This window comes from Bos javanicus, chromosome 12 (genome assembly GCF_032452875.1).
Source record: "Bos javanicus breed banteng chromosome 12, ARS-OSU_banteng_1.0, whole genome shotgun sequence".
Taxonomy (NCBI): Eukaryota; Metazoa; Chordata; class Mammalia; order Artiodactyla; family Bovidae; genus Bos; species Bos javanicus.
This window is the reverse complement of record NC_083879.1, coordinates 65,781,237-65,807,987: the sequence shown is the minus strand read 5'-3', so window position 1 is coordinate 65,807,987 and position 26,751 is coordinate 65,781,237. Positions and strand designations below refer to the sequence as shown.

Genomic DNA, 26,751 nt, shown 5'->3' with positions numbered 1-26,751 from the left:
ATTTTTGGGCAAATTAAACACTTTTCAAGCTTACTTTCCAACACTGCCCACACTTGACTGTGGCCTCAGGGGAGTACTCATGGGCCCTTTAAGTCTCCAAACCTTCTTCTTCTCTAGACATCAGACTTTTTTCTTCCCCTGGTATCACCCTTTTCAGAATTTCTTTCCCAATTGTCTTCCCCAGAAATCCACATTAAACATCTTCTTTGTGAGATCTTACCTTAAATTTGAAAGGTATCTTAAATCCTTTAAGTGCAGCGAAAGATAATTATTTGTCTGCTTTCTGCTATATATTTTAAGCTTCTTGAAAGCAGCCAAAATTTTCAGTCCTGTCTCTAGATGAAAGATGGGCGATCCTCGTTTTGCACAGTTCTCTGATAACGAAGATCAATGAAGCCATGTTAGGCAAGGACGCAGTTCAGATGGGCATGAGTTTCAGGTATACAAAATTGTGCAAATCAAGGACTGCCTGAATAATAGCAAGTGCCTAGCATTTGACATATACTAAATAAAATATCAATGAAGGAATGGATGAGTTTTCTAGAGTAGCTTACCAACAGACAGAGTTGAACAGAATTTTCAAAATAAACTTTATGAAAAAATAGCATAGAAAAAAGGAAAATCAATCCAAAATCATCATAGTCATCATAAATCATCCCTGAGAGTAATCTACTTCGAGGCTCGACATTGATCTTAGCTAGGTTCCTTCTCTTCCTAATCCTACTGGATAGTACTTCAGTTACAGTTCTGTTATCGATAAATTTTTCTTCTACATATACTTAGAATTTCTTTCTCCCCTATTTTATATCATCATTAACAAAAAGTACTCCTTTCTTTTCTCTCAATCACATTATTAGATAAACTAATTGGTCATTTTATAGCCAAAAGAAAGTAGCTGAAATCTGAAATCAAAATATTTAACCATGTCCACTAAAAAACATTTTAAAACTCTTAACATATTTCAAATATTGACTGCATTTTAAACAGACACTGAAATATATCCATGCTGAAAAAAGCAAGAAAGAACCACGTAAATTAAACAGTGAGATCCCCCAAAAATGTTCATGATTTAAATTTTATTTAGTTTAACCCAAATTCTGGGAGGAAGCTTTTAATGAAGCTACCACTTTTATTTCAATAGATGTATACTGTCTACTCGGAGAAGGCAATGGCACCCCACTCCAGTACTCTTGCTTGGAAAATCCCATGGATGGAGGAGCCTGTCAGGCTGCAACCCATGGGGTCGCTAAGAGTCGGACATGACTGAGCGACTTCACTTTCACTTTTCACTTTCATGCATTGGAGAAGGAAATGGCAACCCACTCCAGGGTTCTTGCCTGGAGAATCCCAGGGACAGGGGAGCCTGGTGGGCTGCCGTCTATGGGGTCGCACAGAGCCGGACACAACTGAAGTGACTTAGCATAGCATAGCATAGCATACTGTCTACTAGAATGCCTGAAATCAAAAAAGTAGATAATTAACAGCTCTTAGAGTTGGTGAAATAATCAAAAGGTTCACAGAGATAACTTCTTTAGTGAACATTGCCTTCAGTTCAGTTCAGTTGCAAAGTCTTGTCCGACTCTTTGCAACCTCATGGACTGCAGCACGCCAGGCCTCCCTGGCCATTACCAACTCCCAGAGATTGCTCAAAGTCATGTCCATTAAGTAGGTGATACCATCCAACCACCTCATCCTCCAGTGTTCCCTTCTCTTCCCACCTTCAATCATTCCTAGCATCAGGGTCTTTTCCAATGAGTCAGTTTTTCACATCAGGTGGCCAAAATATTGGACTTTCAGCTTCAACATCAGTCCTTCCAATGAACACCCAGGACTGATCTCCTTTAGGATGGACTGGTTGGATCTCCTTGCAGTCCAAGAGACTCTCAAGAGTCTTCTCCAACACCATAGTTCAAAAACATCAATTCTTTGGCGCTCAGCTTTCTTCACAGTCCAACTCTCACATCCATAAACAACTACTGGAAAAACCATAGCTTTGACTAGACGGACCTTTGTTGGCAAAGTAATGTCTCTGCTTTTGAATATGCTATCTAGGTTGGTCATAACTTTCCTTCCAAGGAGTAAGCGTCTTTTAATTTCATGGCTGCAGTCACCATTTGCAGTGATTTTTCAGCCTCAGAAAATTAAGTCTGTCACTGTTTTCACTGTTTCCCCATCTATTTGCCATGAAGTGATGGGACCAGATGCCATGATCTTCATTTTCTGAATGTTGAGCTTTAAGCCAACTTTTTCACTCTCCTCTTTCACTTTCATCTAGTGTATTCAGGTTGGTACATGTATTTTTAAGATACATATACGGCATTGTGCTACATATCTTATTCTCTTTCTGCCCTTCTTTATTCTAACTTATGTTTTTAAAGTCTATTCCTTGTCACTAGTTATGTATCCAGTTGATTATTTCTCATGATGCACACTAGTCCATAATGAATTTTCTGTGCATTTTTCTTACTTTTCCCTCAAACACCCATACTGACTCAACTCCCAGATATTAAAAAAAAAAAACACTGCAATTATGTGTTTATGTGTCCCTAAGTGTCTAGTCAAGGCTATGGTTTTTCCAGTGGTCATGTATAGATGTGCGAGTTGGACTGTGAAGAAAGCTGAGCACCGAAGAATTGATGCTTTTGAACTGTGGTGTTGGAGAAGACTCTTGAGAGTCCCTTGGACTCCAAGAAGATCCAACCAGTCCATTCTAAAGGAGATCAGCCCTGGGATTTCTTTGGAAGGACTGATGCTAAAGCTGAAATTCCAATACTTTGGCCACCTCATGTGAAGAGTTTACTCGTTGGAAAAGACTCTGATGCTGGGAGGAATTGGGGGCAGGAGGAGAAGGGGACCACAGAGGATGAGATGGATGGATGGCATCACCGACTCAATGGACATGAGTTTGAGTAAACTCCAGGAGTTGGTGATGGACAGGGAGGCCTAGCATGCTGCGATTCCTGGGGTCGCAAAGAGTCGGACACGACTGAGTGACTGAACTGAACTGAACTGAAGTGTTATCTAAAAATTTTCCAATATATATAACCAGTAGAAGGATCAGAAAGAAGAAAAAGAGAGAGAGCACATATTTTTGCTGTGTTGTCAAACTGCACCAGTGTAGGCTTATGACTGTTAAATATATTCTTAATTTGCATGCAAAATATATGATCCCATTACAATAACAAGTACACTAAATATATTGAGTAAGAGTTGCCAAATATATAGATAATTTAATTTAAACCTACTTTGAAGGTTTGTAATAAAAACAAATTAAGCAGCTGGCCTAGATCATCCTAAAGTACTGCCTTGAGACTACAACTAGAAAGTAAGCATATTAAAACCAGATTTTAAAAATCATAACATGAACAGGACATTTATTGTTCCTTTTTAAACCACTGGACACCTTTGTTCAGTCATCCAACCCTTTTCCTAAATCACACTTTCCAGAGATATAGTATCCATCTCTCTCCATATTGTCTTTCCTGAAATACAGAGAAAACCCTCTAAAATGTTTCCCAGACAAGCAATAATATTTCACATTTCTAGCAGGTAGGAAGTACAACTATCAAACTGCTACAAAGTTCTATGGAACAATAATTAGCAAACATTTGGACCAAAAGAGAAATTATCTTAATGAATAGTACCATCTAAGTTAGTTCAGTGAAGTTTTTTACCATATTCTCTGGCCACAAAAACCTTTCACATTGCTCTATAGACTATGCATTTATTTATGTATTCTATGCTTTTGTGAAAGAACCAATTTAAAGTTGGTGGCTCTATCTAAAAACTCACAAATGCATAATCTAAAGAAATGCCAAAGTAAACTACAAAATCCCTGAAAGTGGCTAGAATGAATCCTCTGATATAGAAATGCAAAGCCTTTCACATGTGAAGTTACTCTCTTTTGGAGAAAGATACTAAGAAGATTAAAGTTTTTGTTAAGCTACCAAATAGTTTTCCATGGACTCTGTCCCTTTGCATCAAATCTTAGATTTTGGTGTTCATATTAGTTTCTACTATAGTGAGAGTCAAAATACTACACTTTAATACCATTTAATGAAATTTGAAATTTAATTTGATTACCAGCCAGGTAGTGAAAAGAACTTGCCTTAAAGTATACAGTTGAGTTCACTTCAGTTGCTCAGTCATGTCCGACTCTTTGTGACCCCAGGAACCGCAACACGCCAGGCCTCTCTGTCCATCTCCAACTCCCAGAGTTCACCCAAACCCATGTTCATTGTGTCTGTGATGCCATCCAACCATCTCATCCTCTGTTGTCCACTTCTCCTCCTGTCCTCAATCTTTCCCATCATTAGGGTCTTTTCAAATGAGTCAGCTCTTCGCATCAGGTGGCTAAAGATTTGGAGTTTCAGCTTCAACATCAGTCCCTCCAATGAACACCCAGGACTGATGTCCTTTAGGATGGACTGGTTGGATCTCCTTGCAGTCCAAGGGACTCTCAAGAGTCTTCTCCAACACCACAGTTCAAAAGCATCAATTCTTCTATGCTCAGCTTTCTTTATATTCCAACTCACATCCATACATGATCACTGGAAAAACCATAGCCTTGACAAGACAGAACTTTGTTGGCAAAGTAATGTCTCTGCTTTTGAATATGCTGTCTAGGTTGGTCATAACTTTCCTTCCAAGGAGTAAGTGTCTTTTAATTTCATGGCTGCAATCACCATCTGCAGTGATTTTGGAGCCCCCAAAAATAAAGCCTGACACTGTTTTCCCATCTATTTGCCATGAAGTGATGGGACCAGATGCCATGATCTTCGTTTTCTGAATGTTGAGCTTTAAGCCAACTTTTTCACTCTCCTCTTTCACTTTCATCAAGAGGCTTTTTAGTTCCTCTTCACTTTCTGCCATAAGGGTGGTGTCATCTGCATATCTGAGGTTCTTGATATTTCTCCCGACAATCTTGATTCAGCTTGTGCTTCATCCAGCCCAGCGTTTCTCATGATGTACTCTGCATGTAAGTTCAATAAGCATGGTGACAATATACAGCCTTGATGTACTCCTTTTCCTATTTGGAACCAGTCTGTTGTTCCATGTCCAGTTCTAACTGTTGCTTCCTGACCTGCATATAGGTTTCTCAAGAGGCAGGTCAGGTAGTCTGATATCCCAAAGAAAGGCAGTGCCAAATTTTGAAATTCTTCAAAATTCTTGAAGAATTTTCCACAGTTTACTGTGATCCACACAGCCAAAGGCTTTGGCATAGTCAATAAAGCAGAAATAGATGTTTTTCTGGAACTCTCTTGCTTTTTCCATGATCCAGCAGATATTGGCAATTTGATCTCTGGTTCCTCTGCCTTTTCTAAAACCAGCTTGAACACTGGGAAGTTCTTGGTTCACATATTGCTGAAGCCTGGCTTGGAGAATTTTGAGAATTACTTTACTAGTGTGTGAGATGAGTGCAATTGTGCGGTAGTTTGAGCATTCTTTGGCACTGCCTTTCTTTTGGATTGGAATGAAAACTGAACTTTTCCAGTCCTGTGGCCACTGCTGAGTTTTCCAAATTTGTTGACATATTGAGTGCAGCACTTTCATGGCATTGTCTTTTAGGATTTGAAATAGCTCAACTGGAATTCCATCACCTCCACTAGCTTTGTTCATAGTGATGCTTCGTAAGGCCCAACTGACTTTACATTCCAGGACATCTGGCTCTAGGTGAGTGTGAGTGATCACACCTTCGTGATTACCTGGGTCATGAAGATCTTTTTGTACAGTTCTTCTGTGTATTCTTGCCACCTCGTCTTAATATCTTCTGTTTGTATGGTCCATACCATACAAGTTAGGGTATTATCCTCTACAAGTTAAAGTGTACAAGTTATTATTCACCAAATAATTTCTCTCAATGACTTGTCTTTGCCAATGCAGAGAGCATGTTTGGCCATAACCCCATTCACTTGCAACCTAACTCTTGCAAAGCCCATCAGGCACAGATCCAAGGAGGGATACAAGAGTCTGGGTCATCAGAGCCCTTTTCCCTGGCCACTGAGGCATTTCTGATAATGTGCCCATTGACTTTATATGCAATTTTTCCATTTACAGAAACTCCATTAGACAATTTTTACCCTGTGATATTTTGCTTCCAATCACATATTGGGAAAAAAATATACACTATAAATAAAGGAAGAATAGCTAACATCTACTGAGTGCCTATTACATACCAGACATGATACTAGTTACCTTACAGGGATTACGATGACCAATTCACATTAACTGTAACCAAGAAGAAAGTACTTTTATCTTACTCTGCTGCTGCTACTGCTGCTAAGTTGCTTCAGTCATGCCCGACTCTGTGTGACCGCATAGATGGCAGCCCACCAGGCTCTGCTATCCCTGGGATTCTCCAGGCAACAACACTGGAGTGGGTTGCCATTTCCTTCTCCAATGCATGAAAGTGAAAAGTGAAAGTGAAGTCACTCAGTCGTGTCCAACTCTTAGTGACCCCATGGACTGCAGCCCACCAGGCTCCTCCATCCACAGGATTTTCCAGGCAAGAGTACTAGGGTGGGGTGCCATCGCCTTCTCTGTTATCCTACTCTACAACAAAGGGAATGAAAGCCTAGATGCAGGTCTTAAGATAAGATTCCAGCCCAGGTTCTCCAATTCTAGAACCCTGCTCTAAATGCTTACTCATATTGCCCATCTAAAAACAATAACAAATGCTTTCCTACAACAAAGGCCAATGTTTATTCTGTTATAAAGTAGCTTCAATTTATTCCTATTTATGGGGAAAAAAATGAATATGTTTCATAAGTTAGCATTCAAGTCAGGTTTATACCCTAAGGAGATGAAGCCAAAGAAATAGAACAAGATAATACTCTTTAAGGTGCAAAAGTTCAATTATCTTTGTTTATACAAAAGTTAGCCTACAGGCAGAATTACTCTGGCATAAAAGAAGTACAGCATAGCTCTCCAACAATTACCCTTTATTTACTGTTACGACTTTCTGGATCCTGTGATGCCATTTCAAGCCCTTTGCCTCCTGCCTAAAAGCTATACCATATATATCCCATTTAATGCTAGATATATTTTATGCTAAAAGCATGAAGATATGCATGGATAATTTCCCATCATGAATAGCTACATTGAGGAATGGCTATAAATTTTAAGTCCTCTATTTGTCTGAAGAAAGAGAGGTATCTTATTTCCTATTATACCTTACCACCTTATTGATTAAATATTATGGATAATTGTCCAATATTTTAATCTTAATCTGCTCTTCTCCCAAGGCTATAAGGGAAAAAAAAAGCTTAACTATTAACAACATTTCCACAGTTTTAATAAACTGCATTTTATAATTTACAATGAATTACTATATTATTTAAATTTTTAAATTAGATAATAATGCCAATTATATGAACTGAAAGTATTTTTTATTCAATAAAAGATGATACAATAAAAAGATGTTATTGAAATGATTGATAATTATTAATACTGTTTGGCAAACTAAAGTTAGTTCATTTTTATTTATATAAAAATGTCAAATGTGTTCTCAGTGTTATAAAAATAACCACCAAGACTTAAAATTTGAGTCTTATGAGATTTAAGTTCATCATGGAACCTTACTTGCTAACTGAGTTATGGACAAATTAAATATTTTTACTTTCAATTTTATATAAACATGTTGTATCTTTTATAATTAAAATAAGTTTGAAATAATTTTTTTACATACAAGCTAATGATTTTGCCCATAATTACTATTATGCAACTTTATTCTACTTTGTTTCATTACACACTTTCTCTGGTCAATTCTCCAAGTTTTTTTACAAATTCCATTTAAGTCAATTTTATTTGTGTTAGTCATTCCTTCATAATGCCTTTCACCTTAAATGAGAACAGTAAAGAATATGTCTGCAATGCAGGAGACCCAGGTTTGATCCCCGATCAGGAAGATTCCCTGGAAAAGGAAATGGCAACCCACCCCAGTATTCTTCTCTGGAGAATTCCAAGGACAGAGGAGCCTGGTGGGCTACAGTCCCTGGGGTCACAAAGAGTCAGAAACAACTAAGCTACTAACACTTTCACTCGCTTTTCAAATACTGATAAGAGGTTTCATTGTACAGAACCGTGAGTTATTCTATCAAAACAATTTTATTTTCATACTTAGATATATGTAAGAAACAGCATCCCTCCCACTTTACAGAGCTTGGCCACAGGAAGGAGTTGGACATTGCCTGGCTCTTTCAGATTATTCTTCTTCTAACCTTGTGTCGAAGATTAGCCTCCTCCAATATGTTTATGGCGTGGATTGTGGTGATAAGTTTCACAGATGTACACTTACCTCTAAATGCATCAAGTTTTAAACATAAAATACATTGATTTGTTGGTCAATCATACCTCAATACTGTGGTTTTATTAACCTCCACCAAATAATCAACCACCATCCCTGCTACACCCAACAGCATCTTTCTTCTACTGAGAAATTTAGAACCAGGTGGCAATTTGTCTCTGACTCCAGCTCTACCAACACAGATTCCAAAGTCAGGCTGTGTGGAAACCCATCCTTCAGCCTCAGTATCTTCAGCTCACCTCCATACATGCAGGTCTTCACCTCACAAACACACCCTTGGTGTATTTTACCACAGTCAGTCCCTTTTCTTGTCCTCATTCTTTTTCCTGTTACACCCTGGACCCACCGACACTCATTCTATATCCAGAATCTGACCACTTCCCACGCCACCTCTTCTGAACTATCATAATCATCTCTTAAGTGGGCTTCTACATCTACCCTAGCCCCATGACAGGCCCTTTAGGAATTAGATAGAGGCTTTTTGTTTTGCTTTGTTTTGTTCGTTAAATCAAGCCATCAGTTCAGTTCAGTTCAGTTGCTCAGTTGTGTCCGACTTCTTGCGACCCCACGAATCGCAGCACACCAGGCCTCCCGGAGTTCACTCAGACTCATGTGCATTGAGTCAGTGATGCCATCCAGCCATCTCATCCTCTGTCATCCCCTTCTCCTCCTGCTCCCAATTCCTCACAGCATCAGGGTCTTTTCCAATGAGTCAACTCTTCGCATGAGGTGGCCAAAGTACTGGAGTTTCAGCTTCAGCATCATTCCTTCCATTCTATAGTTTAAAACTCCTGTTTCAGGGAATTTCACTAGTGGTCCAGTGGCTAAGACTCTGAGCTCCCAGTGCAGGGGGCTCAGGTTCGATCCCTAGTCAGGGAACTAGATCCTAAATGCCACAAGGAAAACCCAGCACAGCCAAATAACTAAATAAACTTAAAAACAAAAAATCTCCTATTTCAGAAGAAAAGCCTAAGAGACCCCACATGAAGGTAGGAGCCCTCTGTTGTCTTTCCAATCTCCCCCACTTCGCCCATTGTGCTCCAGCCAAAAGTAGCCTCCCTATAGCTATTCCTGTGACATTCCAGGCACCCACTCTCCTATCTTTGGGTTACTTGTTTTGCAAAGAATGTTTTCCTACCAGACATCCACAGAACCAACACATACATGCACTTTCCTCAAATCTTTGTTCAAATGACAACCTTTCCTTGACTATACAGTTTAAAACTGTGACCCTTCCAGTCCCCTTTCCCCTGATCCATACTGTATAATCTCAAAGCATTTAACACATTCTAACATAGCTGGGACTTCCCTGGTGGCTTAGAAGGTAAAGAATCTGCCTACAATGCAGGACAACTAGGTTGGATCCCTGGGTTGGGAAGATCCCCTGAAAAAGAAAACGGTTACCCACTCCAGTATTCTTGCCTGGAGAATTCCATGGACAGAGGAGCCTGGCGGCTATATTGTGTTTGCTTATTTACTGAAATGCAGAGTGTGAGGATGGGACTCTTTTGTTCATTTTCTGAGACATACCAAGCACTGAGAACTAAACTAAACTGAGGGGTTGCCTCAGGAATATTTGTGAGAAAATGAATGAATCTCCTAAAACCCATGCTTAATCATGCATCAGCACTTCTCTATTGGAACCTCATCCATAAGCAAGAATTAAAAAGGGCTAAAACACAGCCACACCATCATGCATAGTGATTTTACTATTATTAATAATTAGTTGTCTCCAATGTTACCCTGGAAAGGTCACTTTTCATTCCAATCCCAAAGAAAGGCAATGCCAAAGAACGTTCAAACCACCACACAATTACCCTCATCTCACACTCCAGCAAAATAATGCTCAAAATTCTCCAAGCCAGGTTTCAACAGTACATGAACCAAGAACTTTCAGATGTTCAAGTGGGGATTACAAAAGGCAGAGGAACCAAAGATCAAACTGCCAACATCTGCTGGATCACAGAAAAATCAAGAGAGTTCCAGAAAAACATCTATTTCTGTTTTATTGACTATGCCAAAGCCTTTTACTGTGTGGATCACAACAAACTGGAAAATTCCTCAAGAGATGGGAATACCAGACCACCTCACCTGCCTCCTGAGAAAGCTACATGCAGGTCAAGAAACAACAGTTAGAACCGAACATAGAACAATGGACTGGTTCAAAATTGGAAAAGGAAAACATCAAGGCTGTATACTGTCACCTGACTTATTTAACTTATATAGAGAGTACATCATGTAAAATGCCGGGCTGGATGAAGCATAAGCTGGAAACAAGATTGCCAGGAGAAATACCAATAACCTCAGATATGCAGATGACACCACTCTTATGGCAGAAAGCGAAGAGGAACTGAAAGGGCCAAGGGATAGAGGAGAGTGAAAAAGCTTGCCTAAAACTCAACATTCAAAAAATGAAGATCATGGCATCTGGTCCCATCACGTTATGGCAAATAGATGGGGAAACAATGGAAACAGTGACAGACTTTATTTTTCTGGGCTCCAAAATCACTGCAGATGGTGACTGCAGCCATGAAATTAAAAGATGCTTACTCCTTAGAAGAAAAGCTATGACCAACCTAGACAGCATATTAAAAAGCAAAGACATTACTTTGCCAACAAAGGTCCATCTAGTTGATGGTTTTTCCACTAGCCATGTATGGATGTGAGAGTTGGACTATAAAGAGAGCTGAGCACCAAAGAATTGATGCTATTGAACTGTGGTGTTGGAGAAGACTCTTGAGAATCCTTGGACTGCAAGGAGATCAAACCAGTCAATCCTAAAGGGAACCAGTCCTGAATATTCACTGGAAGGACGGATACTGAAGCTGAAACTCCAATACTTTGGCCACCTGATTGCAAAGAACTGACTCACTGGAAAAGACCCTGATGCTGGGAAAGATTGAAGGCAGGAGGAAAAGGAAATGACAGAGGATGAGGTGGTTGGATGGCATCACCGACTCATTGGACATGAGTTTGAATGAGCTTCGGGAGTTGATGATGGACAGGGTAGCCTGGCATGCTGCAGTCCATTGGGTGACAAGGAGTTGGACACGACTGAGTGACTGAACTGAATGCTAGCCTTAAAACTGAATTTTGGTTCATTTTCTTTCCCATTTGCCATCACAACTATTCGAAACTTCACCATCATACACATACTTTCTCTTCCATTTCACCCCATCCCCTAGACTCAAGAGGGTTCACTGTCCCAAAGCACATTGCTGCTGAAGGTGATCACCCCCAACTTGGATCTCAACCAATAAAGCAGAGGAAGAACAATATGTTTTCATGTGACATGCCACACAACAATCATGTTGTCGTTGTTCAGTGGCCCAGTCATGTCAGACTCTTCACGACCTCATGGACTGCAGCACGCCAGGCCTCCTTGTCCCTCACTATCTTCCAGAGTTTGCCCAAGACAACAACCATGGTGACATACAAATTAATACCCCATGATAAATTACTACTTATGAGGTAGTATGTAAAATGTGAAAACACATACATTATTGAGTTTTAAAATAATTCCCTTCATATTTAATGATGCCAGTATTTTATCTTTGAATATAAAAAAATAATAATTTAGGGCTTCCCTGCAGATGACACTACCCTTATGGCAGAAAGTGAAGAGGAACTAAAAAGCCTCTTGATGAAAGTGAAAGAGGAGAGTGAAAAAGTTAGCTTAAAGCTCAACATTCAGAAAACGAAGATCATGGCATCTGGTCCCATCAATTCATGGGAAATAGATGAGGAAACAGTGGAAACAGTGTCAGACTTTATTTTTCTGGGCTCCAAAATCACTGCAGATGGTGACTGCAGCCATGAAATTAAAAGACGCTTACTCCTTGGAAGGAAAGTTATGACCAACCTAGACAGCATATTCAAAAGCAGAGATATTACTTTGCCAACAAAGGTCCATCTAGTCAAGGCTATGGTTTTTCCAGTGGTCATGTATGGATGTGAGAGTTGGACTGTGAAGAAAGCTGAGTGCCAAAGAATTGATGCTTTTGAACTGTGGTGTTGGAGAAGACTCTTGAGAGTCCCTTGGACTGTAAGGAGATCCAACCAGTCCATCCTAAAGGAGATCAGTCCTAGGTGTTCATTGGAAGGACTGATGTTGAAGCTGAAACTCCAGTACTTTGGTCACCTGATGAGAAGAGTTGACTCATTGGAAAAGACCCTGATGCTGGGAGGGATTGCGGGCAGGAGGAGAAGGGGATGACAGAGGATGAGATGGGTGGATGGCATCACCGACACAATGCACGAGTTTGGGTGAACTCCAGGAGTTGGTGATGACAGGGAGACCGGCGTGCTGTGATTCACTCTCACAAAGAGTCGGACACGATTGAGCAACTGAACCGAACTGGTAGCTCAACTGGTAAAAAATCCGATTGCAATGCAGGATACCCTGGTTTGATTCCTGGGTTGGGAAGAACCCCTGGAGAAGGGAACGGCAACCCACTCCAGTATTCTTGCCTGGAGTATCGCCATGGACAGAGGAGCCTGGCAAGCTACAGCCCATGGTGTCACAAAGATTCAGACATGACTGAACAACAGAGCACATAGAAATAATTTAAATAAATTGATATTAAATTTATTTAAATAATTTAAATAAATTGATCATTTAAATCATAGTATAATCCAACTTAGATAAAATTTTGTAGGGCCTTAAAATACATTGGATATTTAATAGAGACAAGTCACCCTCCATAAAACTAAATATGTTGACTCAAAAACAGCTATTAAGAAAATGACCTATCAAAAGAGCTGGTAAGCGCATCAGGATATATTTCAACAAAATTTGTTAACAAAATTTATAATCAGTAAAAACATACAATGAAATTATTACTTTTACTATGGACTGTAAGAAGATCCAACCGGTCCATTCTAAAGGATATCAGTCCTGGGTGTTCATTGGAAGGACTGACGTTGAAGCTGAAACTCTATTACTTTGGCCACCAGATGCAAAGAGCTAATTCATTTGAAAAATCCCTGATGCTGGGAAAGATTGAAGGCAGGAGGAGAAGGGGACGACAGAGGATAAGATGGTTGGATGGCATCACTGACTCAATGGACATGGGTTTGGGTGGACTTCAGGAGTTGGTGATGGACAGGGAGGCCTGGTGTGCTGCAGTTAATGAGGTTGCAAAGAGTCAGACACAACTGAGCAATTGAACTGAACTATAATTTGTTTTTCACAAAATAAATTTACATATATCCAATTGATCCCTCAATCTTTATCTTTCTACCAGCCTTTTATAAACAGGAAAATATTAACACTTTTTACTGCTAGAAATATTAATTCTAAGACACATATTGATAAAATATATTAGCTGACATGATCAAAAATCCATATTCAGATGTGAAGTGCACAAAACTAACCTGGACAAGGGAAAGTATGGATTTCACTTTTTTATAGCAGGTACATTTTGTATTGCACTATCAATATAATAAAAAAGTTTGCTCATGGAGTAAAAGGTTTTTAAAAGAATTCATAAATATTACATTACAAAGTGATTGTCAACCACATATTAGTGACATCATAAGCTTCCCTTGAAGTTTACTGTCATACAATATTTAGGAAAATGTGATATTAATACAGCCCATTTTTTTTCTTTATTTATTTGCTGATGCTGCTAAGTCGTGTCTATAAGCAAAATGAGAAAACTTGTTTACAGAAAACATATTCTGGATCTTCCAAAAATTCCTGATTAACTTTAATAGCCTATTATTACTTCTGAAAATAAACATCTCTAAGGTAAATGAGCTCTGTTTCAAAAGTAGTTAATAATTGTTTATCTCTTTCCATAGAATATTAATGTTCTCAACATTAATTTTTAAAAATATAAAATAGGGTCAATTTAAATACTAGGGGGAAAAAAGATTATATACCTTGTCAGCACTTTAAAAAAGGTCACTGTACTTTGTATGAATGTGGGGTTTAGGAAATTCATTGTTCCTAAAACATCTAATGGAAAATAGAATAACTAACCAATTCTAAGTTTAGAGAGTAGAATGGTGTCTAACATGGGCAGGAGGGTAGGAGAAATGATACTGGTCAAAGAGCACAAACTTCCAGTTATAAAATGAGTAAGTTCTGGGGATATAATGAACATCATTGTGATTGGTTAACAACACTGTAATATATACTTGAAAGCTACTAAAAACGTAGATCTTACATGCTCTTACTATAAAAAATGACATGATGGAAGTATTACTTCTCCCGTGGTAACTATACTGCAATACATTAGAGTGTCAAACCAATGCACTGTACATCTTAAATTTACACAATGTCAATCATACCTCAATAAAGCTGGGGAAATTTCTAAAATAAAAAGATAAAAGGTTTTTTTTTTTTAACTAAAAAAAAAAAAAAGGACTTCTTTTAAATGGACCCTCAGAGACATGTTACGGTTACTATTTCTAGGTTCATATAATAAATGTAAGGAACCAGAAGACCCCTAATCTCACCATTTGAGAAGACCTGAGTATCACACAAGGAAGTGGAAGATGCGAGGGCCAAAGAGAAGAAGGGTGGTAACCTCATGGACTGATGGTGGAGGGAGGGCTGAAAAACACTTGCAAATATAGGAATCAGTGTTCAATTTTGAAATTATTTGTGATTTTTAGATTTTTATCTTCTTTAATCACCATCTCATAAAATTTATTTTATACATACAACTTAGGTTTATATATGTACATGTATGTGTGTGTCTATGGAAGTGGTAATTAAGAAAAAATTTTCATACTGAATTAATATGATAGAAAAGAGACACAAAAACAAATGAAAAAAAGCAGGGAAACAAAGTCAGGAAACCGCCTGAAAATCATGAAAATGTGCGGAAAACTTCTAAAGAGTTTGGATTTCCCTAGAACTGGAAAGAAATCTGAATTATTTAAGCTAAACCTTTAAGAAGTGGCATTCCTAGCTGACATCTGTACCTAGGAAAAAATTTTAATATATACAAAAACACTCACAAAATGATACATAGCCTCTAAGTGTGTATACAGGTTCACAAGATAAATTCATACAAGAAAATAAAGAATACACCAAATAAAGAAGTATTTTTGAAAAGATATTCAGATACCCTTGTCATTAGGGAATTGCACATTTTGAAAACAAGATACCATTTCTCATCAAATTTTATTCTAAAATTTGCAAACTAGTACAGCCACTATGGAGAACAGTGTGGAGATTCCTTAAAAAACTGGAAATAGAACTGCCTTATGACCCAGCAATCCCACTGCTGGGCATACACACTGAGGAAACCAGAAGGGAAAGAGACACGTGTACCCCAATGTTTATCGCAGCACTGTTTATAATAGCCAGGACATGGAAGCAACCTAGATGTCCATCAGCAGATGAATGGATAAGAAAGCAGTGGTACATATACACAATGGAGTATTACTCAGCCATTAAAAAGAATACATTTGAATCAGTTCTAATGAGGTGGATGAAACTGGAGCCTATTATACAGAGTGAAGTAAGCCAGAAAGAAAAACACCAATACAGTATACTAACGCATATATATGGAATTTAGAAAGATGGTAACAATAACCCTGTATATGAGACAGCAAAAAAGACACTGACATATAGAACAGTCTTTTGGACTCTGTGGGAGAGGGAGAGGGTGAGATGATTTGGGAGAATGGCATTGAAATATGTATAATATCATATATGAAACGAGTCGCCAGTCCAGGTTCGATGCACGATACTGGATGCTTGGGGCTGGTGCACTGGGACGACCCAGAGGGATGGTATGGGGAGGGAGGAGGAGGAGGGTTCAGGATGGGGAACACATGTATGCCTGTGGAGGATTCATTTTGATATATGGCAGAACCAATACATATTGTAAAGTTTAAAAATAAAATAAAATTTAAAAAAAGATTAAAAAAAATAATAAAAATTAAAAAAAAAGAAACTAGAGAATACAAGAAGGTACTTGAGGTACAAAAGTTTGTAAGTTGGTTTATCACTTATTTCTTCTTTGAAATGTAGAATAGTTCAATTTTTTAATCTGGTCCTAAGCACACAGTAAATATGAAAGCATTTTGTAAATTCAAAGTGTTAACACAAAACTGTTAGGATCATTTCATTATGAGAGAAGCTGAGCAAGTAGAAGATTTTATGGGAGTTAATTCTCTTTTACAATATAGTTATTAAACAGAAAATGTCAATGTAAAAATTCCCAGACTGCAAACAAATACAACATTTTTTTTTTTACAAATACAACTTTTAAGAAAAATATCTTCAGCAACAATCAAAATCAGTTGCTAACACCTCATGGTTTTATTCATTATTTTCTATATCAACATGATCAATATGGCAAATACACATGAAAAGGCCTGACAAAAATGGACAATCAGATTAATTTTGTAGAAATAGCAGAATCAAAAAACTGTATTCTGGGCAGCAGTTTTTGTAACAGCAAAACAATCGAGACCTAAGAGAAAGAGTCATTTTACACTGCTCCTCTTTTTAATTGTGAAAATAAATGTATATTCATTAAAAATAAATGAATAAATAAAATTCTTTTAAATGTTTAAAAAATATTTTTAGAATTTTTAAAAAAAATTCGGACAATAATTTCTAAATTATTGGAAAGAGTTGGGAAGGATGCAGAATAAAGACAAAGCACACCAACTACCTGTGGGAGTTTACACTGGTTCAGCTCCTTAGAAGAGTAATTCTATAATATCTGGTCAGGTTGACAAGATCACAGCCTATAAGCCACAATTTCACTTCTATATATACACTCTAAAGAAACATGTGCCCTTGAAGACATGAGCAAGAAGGTTCACTGCAGCACCACCAGTGCAAATATAAGTTGGGAATTATTGAAATGTCCATCACAGGGAGGGTGAATAAAGCCACATATCTACAGATAGTAATTTTGTAAATCAATTAATATGTATGAATAAGAAATAGAGGGACAGATAAATCTCAAAAACATAGCTAGTTGTAACCTCCCACACATCCTGGTCTTTACTCAATACACAGTAACCATTTAAGAACTATCTGTTGTGATCTGTTGTGATCTCTTATACAAAGGTAAGATTAAACTAATATGAAGATAACAAAATGATAAAAATGTCAATTCATCTTCCAGGCAATAAATGTACAGTTCTCACATTAAAAAGATTTAATGAATGTGTTTCATATAAAATCAAGAAAGAATTGTTTAGCCTATTATGAGCAGGTTACTGTTGTTTCTAGGTAAGATTATCATAGCAATAGGTTATATGACCATAACCTTCATCAGTCAGAATTAAAAAAACTAAAAGTTAACTTCTTAAAATTAAAAAAAGAATTCTGGCACAGTAAATGTGTGATCTGATCTTAGTTCTACACTTCAAATTTTTTCCCACAATCGATAATGCTTCACGCAAAGCAAGCTCAATGCTTCATGCAATTTCCAGCTGAAAACTAATTTAAGGTCTTGCAACTTTTATCTACAATATATGAAAATTAGTCATTTTCATAATTAATAGAAGCTTGCTCACAGATTCAAAAGAAACAATTTTTAACATTTCAGAGATACAGGACAGTTAGATAAAGACCAATTGCATTGGTAGCTGCTGTGTGAGATAACATACTAAACCATGCACTGCTTCAAAAGAAAAGGAAAAATACAATCACATTCAGAATATGCTATCAACAGAAATATTATAACGTGCTCCTTCTTAGTTTCTTCTGGGGTTTTTCTGGGGGACAGGGAGGGCATGCCACACAGCTTGTGAGATCTTGAACCCTGGCCCTCAGCAGTGAAAATGTAGAGTCCTAACCACTGGATTGCCAAGGAATTCCCTCCTTCCTAGTTTATAAAATCAGTAAACAGACGTTGGCAGATCAGAAGTCCGAATGAGCCAATAAAATCAAGAAGAGACTGAAAATTTGGGCAAGGTACAATCCAATCCCCTGGCAGTGCTGGCACTTAGTAGGTGCTCAAGAGGGATCTTAAATGCATGAAGGGAAGGGAAGGATGAAGGGGGAGAAGAAGAGATGAAATCTTTCATTTTATTTCAGAACCATTTTCCTGCTAAGCATCATTCATTCATTCATTTATTCATATATTGATGCAGTTCATTTAATTACATTACCTGAGTCCCTGCTCTAGGTTCCAGAAAAAGAGAAAAGCCAACATATTTCCTCAACACTGCCAGCCTAAGGCCACCTGTTCTCTTACCCTTGGGATGTTGATCAGATAATTCTCAGTGTTAGAAATAGCATCTTTCCTATATCCTTGTACACAATGTTCTTCCAAGGAATAATTTTAAATAGTATCACCTCTGCAAAGCATAGTAGAAGTGAATATAATAAGAATAATGTACTTCAGGCTTACTACTATAACATTTATACAAATGTACTCATCTCATATATTAAGATAGTCAAATATTCACTATATCCTGTGCCTTTGACTGTATATATATGGATACATACAAATATTTTACACTAGTTTTACAATGGCCATACACTAGCTATACATCTCACAGTAGCTAATACCTGTTAGTGTAAAAGGGGAAAATACATGAATTATATTCACATTCTTATTCTTAAGTTATTTGCTTTTTAAACAAAGATATTTAATTTTGACATATTCCAATATTTCATTGAAAATAGGAATGTAATTTTAATAAAAGTCCTAAATCTAACATCTCAACCCAAGAGGACAAGCTTATCAATCTTTCAAGTACTTTTAATCAAGAAATGAAAATATACTTAGCCCAGAGAATGAAATCTACAAAAATGTTAACTCTTTCTTATTTATCACATAGTCTTTTGTGATAATGCACACTTTTTAAATGCTATATATAAAACTAGAAACTTCCAGAGTAAAGATTTAGTGTACACCATAAATTTTAGAAATATGTGAGCTTTTTGAAGATGAGAGGAATAGGAAAAGCTCTATCTCCAAGGGAAAGTTAAAACTTGTTAAACTTATCTTCCCAATGTTTCAACAAAACATAAGCTTCCAACAGTGTTCTTCCAAATATGCCTTCATTGTATTTTTGAAAAATTATGCTGAAATTTTTATATTGTTTTAAATTAAAAAAAAACTAAGCCTTTTTCTCTTATTTGAGCTGTGATTTAAAACCTGACAAATTTGAAAGCTGATAGGAGTTGCTTTTCTACAGTAAATGACATATTCTCTGTCAAGTTCTTTTATTTCTTCATGAGTCACACCATACTTTAGCATATAAGTAAATAAAACATTTATGAAAATATTTCCAAAATATTTTTAAAGCAGGCAATCCCACACTCATAAAACAGCTGAAGGGAAACAAATTCGTGCACATTATTTCAGGCTGCCCTGCTTTATTCATGAACATTATTAAGCCCCGGAAAATAAAGAACAGTTATTGTCTGCACTGTGACGGAGCCAGCAATCTCTTTGCAAACAGGACCACTAATTTATGAACAGCAACAGATACAAGGAAACCCACTTGTTCCTTTCATCTTGTAAAACGCCACAGGCTACGTGAATAAGGACCTTTAGCATATAGTGAAGCCCCAGGTCATAATTATGGACCCTTCCAAAAACATATTTTTGTTTGCCTGCTTTATTTTAAGGAAACCTATAACAAATACCATTAGATTCCTTAAATGAAAAAAGAAGTGTTATCCCAGTAAGGATTCCAACCCACTGATAATATATTCCACCCCACTGGTAATATATGAACTTCCAGTGCTGAATTCCAGAAGTGAGTGTGGACTATACACTGGAATAATCTTACATCTTCTGAGATCAGTGGCTGGCAGTTTCCTCGCTTCTGAGCAACGCCAATCTCCCAGCCTTTATCTCACTGTCATGTGGGGCTCACTACATCCATGGACCCAAGTGATTATCCCGATTGATGATATACAAAGGCTTGTTTCAAAAACACGCAATCAAAATAATAAAAAATAAATTTTAAATTAAAATGTTTTCTGAAAACTGGGGGAAAAAAAAACATGCTTCCGTGGAACCCCAAGAGATCCATGAGAGAAGGGACCATACTACACTCCAATCCAAAGTCTTTTATAACATACATAACGGCTAAAAAAAAAAAGGGGTAATATTACTGAAGTAGGAAATATACATGAAATGTTTAAAAAATCAAATGATCAAAACGTAGCACATCTACTTACATGATTTAAGAAGTAAATTGAGAGTAATTTGCTCTCAAGTCAAGTAAGTTTCCCAACAAAATGTACTGGCTTGTTTCTTCTTAAGAAAAAAAAAGGGGGGGTGCTGATTTGTTTGCAGATATTTTCATTACACAGAAACTAGACAGAGGGCATTTTACTTATTGATAAAGTGTCTTGTTTGGTTCTAATATAGCAAATGTGATCTCTCAAATTGCTTATTTAGGTTTTTTTCATGGAACTAAGCCTATAGGTACTTATTCTATTCATTAAATTAAAAGCAGGTATTCTTCCTGTAAGAGAATTTGTTCCAGTAAAGTTAGTCTTTAGGCAAAATTCTTCTAAATCTGCCTTGCCTTCTCATGATTCTTAAATAAAACTGACGTGTCACAAAGGGAGAACATGAAAATTTATTACAACAAATCATATTTAAGAAAGACCCATTCTTTTTCACTTTTATAATTGATATTTTAAAAAACAGCAAAACTCACCCTAGTAAAAATACAGGTATAATTTACTAAACAGAAAAAATTTTTAAGTTGTACATAATATTACCAGACACTCCAGTAGAGACAATCTTATGTCATTATACTACTGATAAAAGTGAAAGTATTAGTTACCCATTCACGTCCAACTCTGTCCACCAGGCTCCTCTGTCCATGGAATTATCCAGGCAAGAATACTGGAGTAGGGTGTATTCCCTTCCCCAGGGGCTCTTCCCGACCCAGGGCTTGAACCCAGGTCTCCTGCATTGCAGGCAGATTCTTTACCATCTGAGCCACCCAGGACACTTTCACACCAAAAGTTTTCAGCAACCCAAACCCATGTTAAAAGTCTAAATACTCCAGGTTTTGTATTTTTCTCAATCTTTTGAATTCAATGCACTCTATCTTGATCAATTTATCCAACAATATGTGAAAAGTTTGTTAGAGTATATTTGAAGACAGAAGAAAATGTTCAGCTACCATTCACTGAGTCCCTACATGTTAATACCTGCTGGCACTTTCTTTCACCTGTATGGTTAACACTGTTATCCAAAAAAGTAGGTTTGATTTATCATGGTCTTCTTTGACCATATCTTCTAACTTGGAATGATTTAGTTTTGACGTTAAATGATAAATTATAATGAGCTTCAAGAAATCATAATGAAGCTTCACTGTTCAAAAATCTTTAATGACTCTCTCAAACTCAAATTGATATTTTAAGTCTTCTTCCACGTGAGTCCGACTTAACTCTTTTCAAGCGTATGGTCCACAATTCTCATCCACAGCTCCCCTACTCTGGTAACGCTGATCTATTCACTGAGCCTTTTATCTCTAAAATGTGTTTTCCATATCATACACACTATCATTTTCATAAGAAAAAATCATTACATCACTTTCAGTGGATGGTTAATATCTTCTAGTTCAGCTAATTCAAGTCACAAACCTTTGCTTAAAATGCATATCAATATATTTTCCTCCAACAATTTCTCATGAACAAATTCCATAATAGAAATGAGGCTTTTTTCTAAGACATATAAAAATATTACTAGATTAAAACATCTTAAAATCTGACATTTCAATGTTTCTATTTTTAAAAAATCATCAATTCATCAGGAATTACATTTTAACTCAACTTAAATTTTGTCCTGATTTATTATATTCACTTTATTTGATAAGTAGAGTTTTAAAAATTAATTGGCTTTGTGATTTAGTTCTGTATGTAAACAAAGCACAAACTATTTAAACAGATTGACATTAATACTCTTATAAAAAAGGAATACCAACAGAAGTTACATTTTGTGTTGAACAAAAGCAATAAATTTGTTTGAGAGCAGTGTAATCTAAATATTTTCATTCTAATCATATACAGAATAGCTAATGCTTTATAAAAGAAAAAATAAACTATTTTATTATAGTAAAAAGTAATTTTACAGACAAGATGATTAAAACAATAAAAAGATCATATATTTGCCAATGTGTGTTATAATTTTATAACCCATTAATTTTATTTCTCAGCACATTGTTTGAATTAAGGTTGCATTCTGATCATAGATGATTCTTAAACATCAAACTAATATTTCCTATTTTACTATTTCTCAGACTTGTCTACACTTTGACATATCACAATGATGTTCCTAGAAAAGCCACATGAGGAGGTAGAGGAAAAGTTAGGAAAATATTTCTCAAAATTATATTTTTGAAAATGAATCTATAATTACTCAGTTAAAAGCAATGGGATTTTGTTTTATAGACTATTTTCATAAAATCTCATATGTATGTCTGTTCATACTGAAGTAAACCATGGGTCAGAATACTGGGGGATCTGGCGGAAACCCCAGAAAGGCATATATTTCACTGACAAAACAGACTCCCTACTCCAACTCAATTTATAAGCCTGATGATGACCTCAGAGACAAGCCATGAAAGTTAGTGGTGGTCTAGTTGCTATCAAGGTTAGAATAAAACTAAAACTTCATTTTATACCAGTATAATACACAAAGACAAAGAAGTACACCTAGATAAATTTACCAGGATAATAACAACAGGTAAATTACATAGCAAGATTTGTCCTCAGTTTCAGAAATCAAGATATATTTACCTTGAAAGGCAGCTGCATTTCGAGATATCAAAAACTTCAATGTAGAGCTGGATGTTTGAAGTACCTGCTGCATATCCTGGCGAGCCACGACTTGGTATCTCTCCTCCATCTTCCTGGTGCAACACGAAGGTTTTTTGGCTGTGCAAACCTGAAGATCAGGCCCTGCAATACACAGAATATTTTTCAGAATAATTACTTATTCATTTAGCAACATTACATGTTATGTATCAACCGTTAATGATCAGCACTGCATGTAACAGGTTCATGTTCTGGATACCTTCCAGCAAAATGACACCAGTGGGGTGACACCAACCTAAGGATACACTGGATCCCACAGCAAGCTGTGTCAGGAACTGGCTCTAACACCAGCAGGCAAAAACACAAACATGTGGAGGCTAAAAGATACACTGCTAAACAACCAATGGATCACTAGAAAAATCAAAGAAGAAATAATTTTTTCAAAAACCTAGAGATAAATGAAAATGAAAACGCAACAATCTAAAAATCTACAGGATGCAGCAGAAGAAATTCTAAGAGGAAGTTTATAGCAATACAAACTTACCTCATGAAATAAACAAACAAAAAAGAACCTCAAAAGAATAACCTAAACTTACACTTAAAGGAACTAGAAAAATAAGAACAACAACAAAACAATGTTAGAAGAAGGAAAGAAATCATAAAGATCAGAGAAGAAATAGATGAAACAGAGAATTTGGGGGGAAAAAAAACAGAAAACATCAATTAAACTAAGAGCTGATTCTTTGAAACAAAATTGATAATCCAGATGCCAGACTCAGGGAGGGGAAAATTAAGAGGGCCGAAATCAACAAAACTAGAAATGAAACAGAAGTTACAATTGACACCACAGACATATAAAGGGTCTTAAGAGATTACCACAAAGAATTATAGCTCAGTATCATGGAAAAAGCAAGAGAGTTCCAGAAAAACATCTATTTCTGCTTGATTGACTATGCCAAAGCCTTTGACTGTGTGGATCACAATAAACTGTGGAAAATTCTTCAAGAGATGGGAATACCAGACTACCTGACCTGCCTTTTGAGAACTGGATATGGAACAACAGACTGGTTCCAAATAGGAAAAGGAGTATGTCAAGGCTGTATATTGTCACCCTGCTTATTGAACTTATATGCAGAGTACATCATGAGAAACGCTGGGCTGGAAGAAGCACAAGCTGGAATCAAGATTGCCGGGAGAAATATCAATAACCTCAGATATTCAGATGACACCACCCTTATGGCAGAAAGTGAAGAGGAACTAAAAAGCCTCTTGATGAAAGTGAAAGTGGAGAGTGAAAAAGTTGGCTTAAAGCTCAACATTCAGAAAACAAAGATCATGGCATCTGGCCCCATCACTTCATGGCAAATAGATGGGGAAACAGTGTCAGGCTTTATTTTGGGGGGCTCTGAAATCACTGCATATGGTGATTGCAGCCATGAAATTAAAAGACACTTACTCCTTGGAAGGAAAGTTATGACCAACCTAGATAACATATTCAAAAGCAGAGACATTACTTTGCCAACAAAGTCCATCTAGTCAAGGCTGTTTTTCCAGTGCTCATGTATGGATATGAGAGTTGGACTGTGAAGAAAGCTGAGAGTTGAAGAATTGATGCTTTTGAACTGTGGTGTTGGAGAAGGCTCTTGAGAGTCCCTTGGACTGCAAGGAGATCCAACAAGTCCATCCTAAAGGAGATCAGTTCTAGGTGTTCATTGGAAGGACTGATACTAAAGCTGAAACTCCAATACTTTGGCCACCTCATGCGAAGAGTTTACTCATTGGAAAAGACTCTGATGCTGGGAGGGATTGGGTGCAGGATGAGAAGGGGATCACAGAGGATGAGATGGTTGGATGGCATTACCAACTCGATGGACATTAGTTTGAGTGAACTCCGGGAGTTGGTGATGGACATGGATGCCTGGTGTGCTGTGATTCATGGGGTCGCAAAGAGTCAGACACGACTGAGCAACTGAATTGAACTACCTAAAAGAAGTGGACATGGGACTTCCCCAGTGGTCCAGTGGTTAAGACTCTGTGCTTCCAATGTAGGAGTGCAGGTTCAATTACTGGTTGGAGAACTAAGATCCCATATGCCTTATGACCAAAAATAAAAATAAATAAATAAAAGAAGTGGACAAATTTCTATAAATACACAATCTTCTAAGACTGGACCAGAAAGAAACAGAAAATATGAGCAGACTAACTACCAGTAATGAAATTGAATCAGTAATTAAAAAAACAAAACCAACAACAACAAACAAAAGTCCAAGACAAGATGGCTTCACAGGTGAACTCTACCAAACATTTAGAGAAGAATTAACAACTATCCTTCTCAAACTATTCCAAAATATTACAGAAGAAGGAAGTTTCAGAGCTCATTCTACAAACCAAGCATCACATTGATATCAAAATCAGACAAAAATATCACAAAAAGAAAATTATAGGCCAAAATCATTGATGAAAATAGAAAATCCTCAACAAAATATTAGCAAACCAAATTTTCAACACTGTATTTAAAAACTCATGATGCATGGATAGTTCAATATCCTCAACCAATCAGTCAGTGTGATACCCCACACTAACAAATTGAAGAATAAAAACTGTGTGATCATACCAATAGATACAGAAAAAGCTGCTGACAAAATTCAACATTCATTTATGATTTAAAAACAAATCTAGAAAGTGGGCAGAGAGGGAACACACTTCAACATAATAAAAGCCATATATGACAGACCCACAGCTAACATAAGATTCAATGGTGAAAACCTGAAATCATTTCCTCTAAGATCCGGTACAAGAAAAGAATACCCTCTTACCACTTTTATTCAACACAGTTTTTTAAGTCTAGCCACTGCACTCAAGCAAGAAAAAGAAACAAAAGGAATCCAAATTGGAAAGGAAGAAGTAAAACTATCACTTTGCAAATGACATGATTCTACACATATAAGATCCTCAAGACATCATCAAAAACTACTAGAGCTCATCAACAAATTCAGTATACAAAATTAAAATACAGAAATCTGTTGCCTTTCTATATACTAACAATGAACTATCAGGAAGATAAATTTGGCAATCTCATTTACAGTTACATCTGAAAGAATAAAATATCTAGGAATAAACCTACTTAAAGAGATAAAAGAGCTGTACTCAGAAAACTGTAAGACTAATGAAAGAAACTGAAGACAACATAATATACAGAAAGATACACCATGTTCATGGATTAGGAGAATTAATATTGTTAAAATGATCGTACTTCCCGAGGCTATCTACAGATTTAATGCAATCCCTATAAAAATACCAAGAGCATTTTTCACAGAACTAGAACAAATTATTTTAAAATTTTCATGGAAATATAAAAGTCCCCAAATGCCATATGAAGTTCTTAGAGTCACCAAAATCATAGAGATGGAAAGTAGAATAGTAGTTGGCTAGGGCAGGGCAGAGGAAGGAGATTGCGGAGTTAATGTTTAATGGGGATAGAATTCCAATTTTGCAAGATACAAGTAATACTGGAGGGATATGGTAACAATGGTTACACAACATAAATGTATTTAGTACTGCCAAACTAGGCACTATAAAATGGTTAAGATGGTACATTTTATATTTTACCACAACAGAAAAAAATCAGAAACAATTTTTGATTATTTATATCAAAAATATGATATATGATTAACAGCTCTTATCCTGGATAGAAAACCAAGGCATGCATATTTATCCATAGCAG

At 36.7% G+C, this 26,751-nt stretch overlaps 1 protein-coding gene across 6 annotated transcripts in view; it reads right to left on the bottom strand.

Annotated features, from left to right (window-relative positions):
- The window catches only part of GPC5 (glypican 5), a 1,566,851-nt gene that overhangs the window by 1,502,351 nt on the left and 37,749 nt on the right, over positions 1 to 26,751 (bottom strand). For all 6 annotated transcript variants that reach the window (XM_061435203.1, XM_061435206.1, XM_061435202.1 and 3 more), the window contains exon 2: positions 23,010 to 23,171. In XM_061435203.1, the coding sequence (XP_061291187.1) occupies positions 23,010 to 23,171 (162 nt within the window). The remainder of the gene's footprint in view (positions 1 to 23,009; positions 23,172 to 26,751) is intronic.